The sequence below is a fragment of the Gopherus flavomarginatus genome, chromosome 1 (assembly GCF_025201925.1).
Source record: "Gopherus flavomarginatus isolate rGopFla2 chromosome 1, rGopFla2.mat.asm, whole genome shotgun sequence".
Lineage (NCBI taxonomy): Eukaryota > Metazoa > Chordata > Testudines > Testudinidae > Gopherus > Gopherus flavomarginatus.
This window is the reverse complement of record NC_066617.1, coordinates 133,918,820-133,932,239: the sequence shown is the minus strand read 5'-3', so window position 1 is coordinate 133,932,239 and position 13,420 is coordinate 133,918,820. Positions and strand designations below refer to the sequence as shown.

At 40.1% G+C, this 13,420-nt stretch overlaps 1 protein-coding gene across 1 annotated transcript in view; it reads right to left on the bottom strand.

The window, feature by feature from the left end:
• Positions 1 to 4,252: 4,252 nt before the first annotated feature.
• FBLN1 (fibulin 1) overlaps positions 4,253 to 13,420 on the bottom strand; it is a 110,347-nt gene continuing 101,179 nt past the window's right edge. Inside the window, exon 17 of the mRNA XM_050965349.1 lies at positions 4,253 to 5,431. Coding sequence (XP_050821306.1) covers positions 5,292 to 5,431 — 140 coding nt within the window. The 3' untranslated portion in view covers positions 4,253 to 5,291. The remainder of the gene's footprint in view (positions 5,432 to 13,420) is intronic.

Below are 13,420 nucleotides of genomic sequence, written 5' to 3'. Positions count from 1 at the left end.
GTGTTTTCAAGAACCCAGGTTCCCTTTTTGTCAGTCCAATTTGCACCCCCATTTTTACATAAACCAAATTTGCACATGCATCTTTTGCACCCGCAGTGACCTGTAGACACACACATTAGTACGAAACACCTGAAGCAAGACCACATTTATTTACAAGCCCAATATATTCTAGGCACTTATTAGAATAATGGCCCATATGAGCATTTTCAGGTGCACTGTCCCTTGGGCACCATCTTCTTACGTGTGTATTACAAATGTCTACTAATTTAAGGAATCAAATGCTAAATCCACCAGTCATAGACGTGTGGGTTTGGGCTACTCCTTAGATTTAGATACCAGTGAATTGTCAACAATCATCAATATGCATGTTTTTTTCATGACATGAAGTATGAGTAATAATCTACATTTAATAGCTAACCCAACTATAAATCATTACAAATGGTTAATATAAAGTATCTGGAAATAGTCTCCATTGCAATTGTTTCATACTGTCATGTATGAGAGAACACAAACGAATAGAAGTTGCTTATATAAAATGTATGAGGCAATGTATCATTCTGTGATGTGCAGCCTATCTTGCTAGGCAATGGAAGAGGTGGCTCTATGACCACTGGGTGGGATGTTCCATTGAAAAAGCCAGCCTCCTGCTATGCCTGTCACTTCCCTGCATTTCATGAAATGCAAACCTAAGAGAAAAAGATTCCATTACGGTCAAGTTCATAGTACTGATTCATTACATGTGTTTAATGACTAAAATAGTCATGAACTGGGTAGGAGAAAGGGATGCTAATATGGGCCAAATTCAGGCTCACTGTGATTTTTGTGGTGAAGGCAGGAACATCTTAATTTTACAGACATTCACAGTAATGTATGACAAGTGATGACAAGTTAGTTACCATGTTAAAGCATTACAGCAAATTAACTATTGTTTCCAAGAGTTACCATATACAATCAGTTATTAAAACTGTCGTGGAATACCACAGAATATTTATCTGCAAATCATGAAATAACTTGTCATCATGGCACAGACATATCTGACTATCATATATGGAATGTACTGTTGTGAACACTATTAGGAAATTTGTTTGTGTTTCTTTTAGATTTTGTCTTTGGCTCTGGAGCTCTTTAATAGTTCTACTAAGATTACACTCACTATGCAATTTCCCCTTATTTGTCTAATAATAAATTATAAATCTCCTCAGGAAGTTTTTTGGGTTTGTTTGGTTTTTTTTAAGTGGAGATTTTTTTTTAAAAAAGCCAAGTGATCTACAAACTTATGAAGATTTTCCCTAGTTGTTTTTTATTCATTATCATCCACCAAACACTTTGAACAAAGTACAGATCTTTAGCCCAATTCTTGGTGTTGTCCAGCCACTCTGCATTTCTCCAGTGATGCAGACAGGCCCTAATCAGAGCTTAAATGGCCCTAAACTGAGTCCCGACATAGAGGAATACCTGGATTAAAGAGGCTAGGACTTTTCAGCTTGGAAACGAGGAGACTAAGGGGGGATATGATAGAGGTATATAAAATCATGAGTGATGTGAAGAAAGTAAATAAGGAAAAGTTATTTACTTATTCCCATAATACAAGAACTAGGGGCCACCAAATGAAATTAATGGACAGCATGTTTAAAACAAATAAAAGGAATTTCTTCTTCACACGGTGTACAATCAACTTGTGGAACTCCTTGCCTGAGGAGGTTGTGAAGTCTAGGACTACAACAGGGTTTAAAAGAGAACTGGATAAATTCATGGCGGTTAAGTCCATTAATGGCTATTAGCCAGGATGGGTAAGGAATGGTGTCTCTAGCCCCTGTTTGTCAGAAGGTGGAGCTGGATGGCAGGAGAGAAATCACTTGATCATTAGCTGTTACGTTCACTCCCTCTGGGGCACCTGGCATTGGCCACTATCGGTAGACAGCCTACTGGGCTGGATGGACCTTTGGTCTGACCAAGTACGGCTGTTCTTATGTTATGTTCCTGGTAGCAGCTCCTATAGCACAGTGAGAATATCTGGGATCTACCTACGTCCCAGTGATTCTTGTCTGCCAGCACTGCCTCAAGGGGCAGTGGACAGTCTGTGAAAGACAGAACAACCGAAAGATCTCTACTGGGGATCAGGCTAGCATTTGCCATCCCTATAATTAGGGAGTCAAGCCTTTACCCACTTAAAACTTCTCTCTGCAAGCCTTTTGCTGAATACAATTGTGCCTCTTTAGAGAGCCTGGGTCTATGTATTACTTACTACTGAGCATTATGACTATTCATTATTTACTATGTGAATTATCTCCTAAATCATGTGCTATGGATTCTGTTCCCTGAGTGGATGACAATTTTTTAAAAACTGAATAAACAGAATAATGGTAGTGCATACTCTTGTTGTCAGAAAAACTTGCTCATTTGCACATGAATTAAAGGGCCTGTGCTGACATCCATGCAATCAGAAACAGTGTCTGGAAGAAAAATGAACCAAAGGATTCAAGAACATTTTGAACCAAATTGAAGTGGATTTTGTGGACAAATTCATGAATATATTTTCCCACTGGGCTAGCTCTGATTATTATCATTCACAGATAAATACTACCAATTATTTTATCTGATTTTATGCAATTTGCAATGATTGTAAATTTGAATGTGACAGGTTTAGATTAGATGAATAGCTATCCTTTTCTATCATTATTACATTTTCTGATTTACTCTGCTGGTATACTATAAATTAAGGAATATCATGGTGATTATGGCACGGAGCAATCACTATCTTCATTAGATGTGAAACATAAAATCATTACTGGATATGTACTATCATATGACTTCCAGGTTATTCAAAAAGCTGGTTACAATTTTCAGATTATTTGGATACACTGTAAGAAAATAGTTTTCCAGGAAATAGTACTAATGTCTTTTGCCATCCTCATTTTCAATATTTTATCAAAAAAAGTGGTCTGGATAGGAGAGAGGGTGGAGAGATAAGAGTAAAGGAGAAGGTTGTAGATGAGTTTGTTCATAACTTTGAGCGTAAAATTTATATTTTACTGTACCAAAGTCCTTTCTAATGCAACTAACTATAGAGGAAATGAGCAATCAAACTCCAGTCTAGAAAATCGGATGGAACCAGTTTTCTTGGTTTTTGATACTGATGCTATTTATTTTTCATGCAGTGGCAAGGAGAAGAATTAGATGACTTAAGGGATCTGTTTCATCTCCATTTTCTCAGACATTATTAATTCAGTATAATAAAGCGTTTTGTGGGTTTTATTAAAAGAACAATTTAAAATGGCTAATAATGTCTGTAGACAAGTGCTTCATTGCTCACGGTACAAATTCGCTGGAAACCACTCTTTCACATGCCAGTGCTCTTTTATTTTCCAGTATTTTCCCACCACCACATATATACAGCTATATGCAATTCAATACCAGTCAGGTAGCCCCTTAGGGAACAGCTTGCTCTTTCAGCAGCTGGGAGCAACAGATCCTCACTTTCCTGTTCCTCCCTCCTACTTCCTTTCTACTAGCTTTATAGGCCTTCCTCTCAGCTGGCTCACAGGTGACTGCTCTCAGGCTCCTTTAATGAGCCACACCCTGCCAGCTCCAACCAGTTCCCCTGGCTGGGAGCTATGCTAGCAGGTTCTGAGCTAACAGGGGCTGGTTCAGTGCCTCTTAAGCCAGCACCCTGTTACAATCCCTGAAGACAAGGTATTCCTTATGATTTGGAGTTATCCAAAAATCTCCTTCAGTTTGTTGAATGATGAAAGACACCTGCTCTGAATCCACTTGCTACACCAACATCTTTCTATTTAAATATGGGAACTATTTAAGGAGACAGCGAGGCTTGCCCAGGTAGCCTTTGAGAACACTTGGATATGTTTTAGATTATCACTGTTTCATGATGGCACCCTGAAAGCCAAATTATGTACAGTAATTAAGGTGTAATTTAATACAACCAATCAAATGTTCTTTAGTCAAAACTTATATGAGAGAATGTTTTTGTTATAAACTCCCAGTTTGTGCCTGAGAATGTTTTTGTTATAAACTCCTAGTTTGTGCCTGAGGTAGACAGGACTCGCATTGACTTCAATGGAGTTTGGATAAAGAACCTACATGCAAGTTAAAAGGCAAGTGTTTCTGTCTAATAATGGGTGGGTGTACTGGTAGGGTTGTTTGTGTGTTTCTCAGATAAGCAGGAAAAAGAAGATATATGGGTATTTTCCCACTAAAACTTTTTTCTTCAGGATTCTCAGTTACAGACCAAAACAAACATGGAGCTGTTTATTTTCAGTTTTGTAATAAAGAGATACATTATTTTCATTACTTGGATGTCCAGAACATACATTAAACATTAATTTATTTAAGAAAGTTTCATTATTATTGCATATGCTTTGGTCTGGTGCTCAGAAAAGTCTATAGCTTAACATACTGGTTTCTTTACAAAAGTTTAAAAATATATATATATATTGTACTGTGCTTTACTTTCTGGAGGTGTTTATCTAGAATTCCAATGGATTGGTGAGTATATTTTGGTTTGGAGTGTAAGCAATATGCTGTAATTCTTGTAATAAATTAATTCCAATTAGAGGTTTTAGTTAAGTTGGATCCAACATGCTTCATTTTATAGTCAAATAAGAGGTACAAAACATGAGTGTTTTATCTGATATGTGCGAAGACTTGTTCCTCATGCTATCTTTACTTCCTTTTACAATTCCTCTTGTAATTGTGGCCAAACAGCTTTTTTTAAATCTTTAGGCAAAGCTTTTCAAAAGTGACAATTGATTTTGGGTGCCCATCTTGAATTAATTTAAAGGGGCCTGCTTTTTAGAGGGTGGATATTTTGGCATTTTTGAAAATCAGGCCTTTTCAGATATTTCAAACTGGGCACCCAAAAATTTGAGGCAAAATGACTCACTGGATTTTCCTCCAATGGTACCATATATTCATCACAATGGTCTATGGCGAGTTCTTTCTCCCATGTCCTTTATAGCACTGGCAATCAGGTAAAGGAGCAATAGTTAAGATTTGCCTGAATATTTAAAAAAGAATTAAATTCACTAAGCAGATGAGCACTTTTATACCATACTTATTTATAAACACAATTAAATCAGGTTCATTTATTTTGCTCCATCCTACATCTAGTCAACATAGCTTGGTACTTGTCTTAATTAAACTATAATCCAAATGTTAAAAAACAAAACAAAAAACAAAACACTATTGGGTTTTACAAATCGGCATATAACATAATAGTTTGTGGTAAGGATTTAGTCTGCAGTGGCTTGCTTGTTTCAGATTTTAAAGCTCTACTAAAACCAATATTCAGACACAAATATGTGCACGTTGACAACATTACGATGAGAGACAATCCCGTTCACCACATAGTTCATCTCCAGTTTCAGAATGGCATGGAAAGGTCCAACAATGGGCTTCACCTGACGAACTACACCTGTGGCAAAAAAACAAAAATAAGCAATGAAGATTAATACAGTGAAATCAAATGTTTTCTGATTAGCTGTAGACTATATGGGGTTTGTGAATACTTTTGATTAACAATTACATTTACAGAATGTTGGTCTGGTTTGCAAACATACAAAAAAGGGCTATATCTGAAATGATTATTCCCTTTTCATATTTTGACCAGCTCCTATTTTCAGTACATTTACTACAACACTGATAATGGAAGAAACACTGAATACTCCTCAGTTACCAATATTTTCTTCCACATTTTGCCCAATCTATGCAAACTATTTTTCTAAAAATAGATGATAAGACATTGATTTGTTTAAGTAAAGCAAGATGCAGATTATACTGGAGAATGTACACAGAGATGGATACATAGAACAGAACACCAAGAATGAACTTTCCACTCTATTTCAGACAGGAGAGATTACAAAGAACACCAATTAGTATCTGATAATAAGCACTTCTCACATACACATCAATCACCACTGTGGCAAAGTACCTGCCTCTCCTCTGCTAGCTCAGTCCTTCTTAGCCTTGGAGACACAGGCTTGGGCAAAGCAAAAGCCCTTCACAGTCGCGCAGGGTCTGGCTGATCCCTTCTCAGTCAGGCCCTTGTTCTGTTTTCCGCTCCTTCTGGGGAGAGTGCAATCTCCCTTGCAAGAAAAGTTTCAGAGTTCAGCTGCCCCTACTCGCTGGCAGCTACTCTACTTCTCTCCTCCCCCCTGCTTCCCTGCCAGGGAGGGTTTAAAAAGGTCTCCAGCCATTGGGGCCATGTCATAAACAGATAGCTAAAGGTTAATGTCGCTTTCACCTGAAAAAAAAAGTAACCTGAAGCACCTGACCAGAGGACCAATCAGGAAACCGGATTTTTTCAACTCTGGGTGGAGGGAAGTTTGTGTCTGAGTTCTTTGTCTTCTGTCTGCCTGAATCTCTCTCAGCTAGAGAAGGATTTTTCTATTTCCTGCTTTTCTAATCTTCTGTTTCCAAGTTGTGAGTACAGAGATCATAAAAACAATAAGTGTTATTGTTTTTTTCTTTTGTATTTACATGTCTATAGTTGCTGGAGTGCTTTGAATTGTATTCTTTTTGAATAAGGCTGTTTATTCAATATTTCTTTTAAGCAATTGACCCTATATTTGTCACCTTAATACAGAGAGACCATTTGTATGTATTTTTCTTTCTTTTTTATATAAAGCTTTCTTTGAAGACCTGTTGGAGTTTTTCTTTAGTTGGGAAACTCCAGGGAATTGAGTCTGTACTCACCAGGGAATTGGTGGGAGGAAGAAGTCAGGGGGGAAATCTGTGTGTGTTAGATTTACTAGCCTGACTTTGCATTCCCTCTGGGTGAAGAGGGAAGTGCTTTTTGTTCCAGGACTGGAATTAGAGAAGGTGGACTCCCTCTGCTTAGATTCACGGAGGTTGCTTCTGTGTATCTCTCCAGAAGCACCGGGGGGGGGGGGGGGGGGAAGGGAAAAGGATTATTTCCCTTTGTTGTGAGACTCAAGGGATTTGGGTCTTGGGGTCCCCAGGGACGCTTTTTGGGGGGGACCAGAGTGCCCCAAAACACTCTAATTTTTTGGGTGGTGGCAGCAGTACCAGGTCCAAGCTGGTAACTAAGCTTGGAGGTTTTCATGCTAACCCCCATATTTTGGACGCGAAGGTCCAAATCTGGGACTAGGTTATTGACAGGCCACCTGAAACTAATTAGCTCCCTGGTAACCCTTGTTCCAGCTGAACCTTATTCCTCCATGGTTAAGCCTTCTGGGACTAATTACTATCCCTCTCCTGGTAGCTAAGTGTCCTGAGTTTGCCACACCACCAATTTGCGAATTTTAGTGGGCCAAATTATTATAAACAATCCCATTGAAAGCAGTAGGATCATGACTGGAGGGAGGTAAGTATGCAAGGTGAGTAAGGACTGTGGCTATCAGAATCTGGCCCAGTGGTATTTGAAACATGTCATTTAATTTTAAAAACTAATCTGTATTGTTACTGCTGATCACATTTTAAATACATCACTTTCACATTATCTCATCTGTACTGGGACATATGATGAACAAATAAAATCAGGGGTTCTCAAACTGGGGGTCAGGACCCCTCAGGGGTCACGAGGTTACTACTGGGGGTCGTGAGCTGTCAGCCTCCACACCAAAGCCCCTTTGCCTCCAGCATTTATCATGGTGTTAAATATATAAAAAAATGTTTTTAATTTATAAGGGGGGTTACACTCAAAGCCTTGCTGTGTGAAAGGGGTCACTAGTACAAAAGTGTGAGAACCCCTGAATAAAATGATAGTGGAGCAATTAGTTATACTTTTTAAGACCTAATCTTGCAATTTGTTCTGCATGGACAGATGCCTGCAGCCAAACAGAATAGCTGCAGGAAGGCCCTGATCCTGCACCATTAAAGTCATTGGGACCTTTGCCCTAAGTCATTATTACGTAGGGTTTGCTTCCATGAACTATCTTATTCTACATATTAAACACATCATGCAGCTACTGTGTTATTAGTATGTGGAAGTTCAAAGTGGTCAAAGACATAAAAATCCAAAGCTAACTGATAGACATCAGGAATCCCCATTTCAAATCCATGATTCTGACAGCTGATGTGCTACAGTGCATTTGATTTGGCAGGAAATGTATAGTTTGAGTGGATTATTTTAGATGTATTCCTTCTAGATCTTAAGAGTTATGCTTCAAAGCGTATAGTGCAACGTCTTTATGGAATTCCAAAATTCTTAGGGACCTAAGAACATATTGGCTTAAGATCTGATGGTGGAGATAAACGTTTGCTTATGTAGGCTGTCAGCACCTTTTTTCTAGTGCAGTGATGACATTACAGCTCTGTCCTGTTTAAATACTGACTAATATCTTCAGCATGCAGTAAAATAGCAAACTTTTCACCGCATTCATTTTGCTTGCCATATTTAATGAATACACTTCTTTTAAAGCATCCTTTCCCCCTACAATTTATTTTTTTTTTTAGTTTTCTTGGCCAGCATCCTGCACCTTGTAAAATTGACTTGTGGTGGCAAGGGCTGGTGGGGGTGGGGGGGCTGAATCTCTCTGGAATTCCCCTTCTTGTATGGTAGGAAGTGTTTTAATAATACTACATGACATTATTGTGGAAATCTTCTTCCATCTCAATTATGGGAATTTGCACTATGGAATCCAATTAATAACATCTAATATTTAACGCACTTAATTTCTTTCTTGTTCTTTAGTAACGTTCAGATGGTAAGGGCAGATGTTCCTATTTAGTAATCCTTTAATATTTTTAGTCTCACCTTAATTATTAATCCATTCACTCTAAAAGTCCGATTGCACATCGCAACCTATGTAGTCATGCAATCATGTCTAAGATGGTTGATGCTACAGTACAGAACTTATGAGCATTATGGCTATTGTCTGGCTATGCTGAAAGAATGACAGGAGACATTAGATATGGGTTTAATCAGGCTGCAACTTTATTATTAGATGTCTGAGACTAACCTGGTGGATAAAATGTGCAGTGCAGGTGAAAACCCCCACAATTCACGGGGGATGGGAGGATGAGTGCTTTTTTCAGCCCCTCCTGCCCCTTTCCGTTCATGTTCCTCCAGCAGATCAATTGCCAGACACCTCAAATTCCAGACAATTCTGGAGGTGGGGGGGCTTCCACCAGCTCCCCCCCTTTTCCTCCAGGTCCCTCCAGTAGTTCCTTTGCTGGGACCACGCCCCTTTGTAGGAGGGGTTAGGGTGGACTATAATGATGGAGGGTTGGCTCCCCAATGTACCAATCAGAGGAGTCTCCAACTGCCCCCAGCTTGCTCAATTACCAAGCACTTCTCCTTAATTCCTTTTCCAAGCCTTTTATCCATTTGGGATTTTTTGTGGCTTAATTTATGGAGTACCTGCACTGAACATCTGCTACACACTTCAATAAAGAGTTGCAATATATGGCCTACCGCCCGTCATGCTGTGCATGAACAGAGGCCACCTGAACCTGCTGTGAGGAAGGTGAACCGGCACTTGGCCAATATGGTGGTAAAGGAAAAATTCCTTCCCAGCCCCCCTTAGTGGGGTGGCTAATGTAATGCCCACAGCAGATACAACTAATCACCCAGCATACTTGTGACCTAAATAGGGAGGGATGGTGGGTGCTGCCCAGCCTGTTCTGAGTGAATGAGGGGAGGGGCCAAACCCAGGCTGACCTTTTTAAACCCCTCATTCCTAGGTGGTGAGTTATCTACCACACTGACTGCTTTTCCAGCAGTTTTACATCCCCCCAACTCCTCCAAGCAAGAAAGCATTACCCTCTTCTCCCAGCCAGCTAGACAACTCCCCTCACTCTTCCCCTCCATCCCCGCTTAAAGTGCAGGGCGGTATGACCGTAGCCAAATGCCATTAAGTTTCACCCTTGTCTCTTCTGATTCATTCAAATAAGTGCTTACTAAAAGACAGATGAAATTTAAGTTTGTGTTCAGAAGCAGCTGATAGAGGGAAAGAACAAAGGCACAGTGTACAATTTGACAGATGTTGTAGAGTTATTTTGCTGCTGCTTTAAAATCAAGACTAATCATGGGCCAAGGAGTAAATACTGTTCATGTGAAATAGTTATGTATAGAAAATTGAAGTGTAATGTTTTCGTTAAGACGGGCTGTGTAAAAATGTGTGGAATGTGGCCTATCCTATATTCTTTCAATTTTTTTTTTCTTTTTATCTATTTAGCCTTGTATACAAAATAAAAAGGGAGTACTCCTGCAATAAATTGCAACACAGAAATAAAATTAAAAAGCCAGCAGAGCACAAATCTCCTCTCCTCCAGCACCTATGTAGGACGACCTGCCTGGACAGGCTTCCTTACAAGTGGTATAGGTGAAGCTGAACCCTCTCTAAGGGTATGGCTACACTCGAAACTTCAAAGCGCTCCTAGTGTGAGCGTAGTCGCAGCGCCAGCGCTGGGAGAGAGCTCCGAGCGCTGCAGCACTGTTTACACTGACGCTTTACAGCGCTGTATCTTGCAGCACTCGGGGGGGGGGGGCGGGGGGTTTCACACCTCTGAGCGAGAAAGTTGCAGCGCTGTAAAGCGCCAGTGTAGCCATGGCCTAAGTCTGATTTCTGGATAAGCTTCCCTGCTGTCCTACATGAGGGTTTTATGATGTGTGAAAGAAATGAACTGGAAAATGATCCATTGGACAAACACATGCAGTAGGAACATCTAGTGTACAATAATCAGTAACCTTTGCTCATCAAGCGTTTCCATTTCTCCCTTTTGATAACAAGCAATACAGAGAACAATTGATCCTTTTCCTCTGACAAGCACAGATGAAAATCATACACCAGAGCTGCTGAAAAGCTTGTAATGTAGCCTTATAGGCCAAAGGCTATTCAGTTATCTAGATTCCGGTAAATCTGCTACTGTTGTCCTGGAAGCTGTTTTGAGAAATTATTGCAGATTATGTGCCATAATTTGTCATCAGTTTTTAAGAAGGGTCTGATCCTCCAAGGCCTTGCACTTTCTGCAGTCATTTATGTGCACAAATCAGAATTCTCTCCTTGCCTTCACAATGATTGCAGTGCTTTACACCCACTTTACACAGGGGTAGGTGACTACACAAGGGGCAAAGTGCTTGAGAATCATGCCCAGTATATTTAATATACACATTTGGTTATTAGTATCAATCACAGTTTCAAAAGCTTTCATCGGGAAGCCCATCCAAAATGCCACATGTAGTACTTATGACTGCTTTTAAATGAAGCAGATTTATCAGTCACTGCAGCATTTGCACAAACATGTTTCACTATGCATTTTGGCAGACCAAAGGTAGAGTTCAGCTTTGTGGTCTGGCTCCTTTCAGCATTTTTAGTTGAATATTAATATTAAGTACAAAAACATACTTTACAGTAAAAGGAAGGTTACAATTTTGAACATACACAAGAGTCAAAAATTGCAGGAATAAAGCACCCAGTCTCTGATCTCACTTACCCCAGTAATAGAGTAGTTCTGGTGATTGCAATGGATGATCTACAGCCCCCACCCCCATCCCTGAAATACAGAAGTATGCTATATAAATCAGAGTTAAACAGCTAGCTCAATTTACTCAAGTGCAAGTCAATTTACATAGCTCTGAGTATTACCATTCTCACCCTTGTAAGGTTGCACCCCTTCGGTTGCCAATCCTCCAGGATTGTCCTGGAATCCCCAGGAATTAAAGATTAATCTTTAATTAAAGATTGTCATGTGATGAAGCCTCCAAGAATATGTCCAAACAAAATTGGCCATCCTAGCACCCACATGCGGAATTGAGGCACACACATTCAAATATTACAGTCACCGCTGATTAGATTCAAATATTACAGTCAGTGCTGATTTTTCTTGATTGTATCCTGTGCATATCTCTGATATTTCTAAGGAAAAAGCTGCAACCTGATGATTCCCATTAGTATATGATCCCACATGACGATGAGAATGCTATGTGAGCTAGCTGCAAGTGATGCTCCATTTGCCTCTGATGTTAGGGTCGCAAAGCACACATGAATGGTGACTCCACCTGCAGCTGATTGAGAACAAGTTGTTCCCTGTGTGATTTTTTTGTATACAATTGCTCTGTACTTGGGAGACAGAGTTGTCCTAGCTTACAGACAGCCCCCCAACCTGAAGCAAATACTCTCCAGCAACCACAGACCACACAACAAAAACACTAACCCAGGAACCTATCCGTGCAACAAAGCCTGATGCCAACTCTGTCCACATATCTATTCAAGTGACACCATCATAGGACCTAATCACATCAGCCACGCCATCAGGGGCTCGTTCACCTGCACATGTGATATATCACAATGTGATATGTGCCAGCAATGCCCCTCTGCCATGTACATTGGCCAAACCAGACAGTCTCTATGCAAAAGAATAAATGGACTCAAATCTGACATCAGGAATCGTAACATTCAAAAACCAGTAGGAGAACACTTCAACCTCTCTGGTCACTCAGTAACAGACTTAAAAGTGGCAATCTTGCAACAGAAAAGCTTCAAAAACAGACTCCAATGAGAAACTGCTGAACTTGAATTAATATGCTGTGACGGGTTGGATCACAGAAACCCCCTTGGGAGCTGCCAACCGATGTGCCAAGACTACTTCTATCCCTGCCTACCCTGCCAGCTCAGGGCCCTGGCACCCTGTCTTGCTGAGCCAGACACTTCCGTCTACTCCAACAAAGACCCAGGTTCTGAATTACTTGCTCCAAAGCTGCAGGTTTACCTGAAAGCAGCTGACAGAAGTGTGCTTGTCTTTAGCACCCAGATGCCCAACTCCCAATGGATCTAAACCCAAATAAATCCGTTTTACTCTGTATAAAGCGTATACAGAGTAAACTCATAAATTGTTCACCCTTATAGAGAGATATGCACAGCTGTTTGCTTTCCCAATTATTAATGCATACTCTGAGTTAATTAATAAGTGATTTTATTAAATACAGAAAGTAGGATTTAAGTGGTTCCAAGTAGTAATAGACAGAACAAAGTAAGTCACCAAGCAAAATAAAATAAAATGCGCAAATCTGTGTCTAATCAAACTGAATACAGATAAGATCCTCACCAGTTCCAGAATGCTCCCTTTTACAGGCTAGCCTGGGTCCTGCAATCACTCACACCCCTGTAGTTACTGTTTGTTTCAGTTTCCTTTAAGTATCCTGGGGTGGTAGAGAGGTTCCTTCTTTAGCCAGCTGAAGACAAAATGTAGGGGTCTCCCAGGGGTTTAAATAGACTTTCTTTTGTGAGTGGAGACCACCTTCTCACCCTGTGTAGAATCCAGTCACAAAATGGAGATTTGGAATCACATGGGCAAGTCACATGTCCATGCATGACTCAGGACCTGCAGGCAGCAGTCATTACCCACATGCTACCTTGAATGTCCTCAGGTAGACTTCTTATGTGGATTGGAGTCTTCCAAGCTCTTTTGTCCGTTTAAATGCTTCTGGATTGAGCACTTA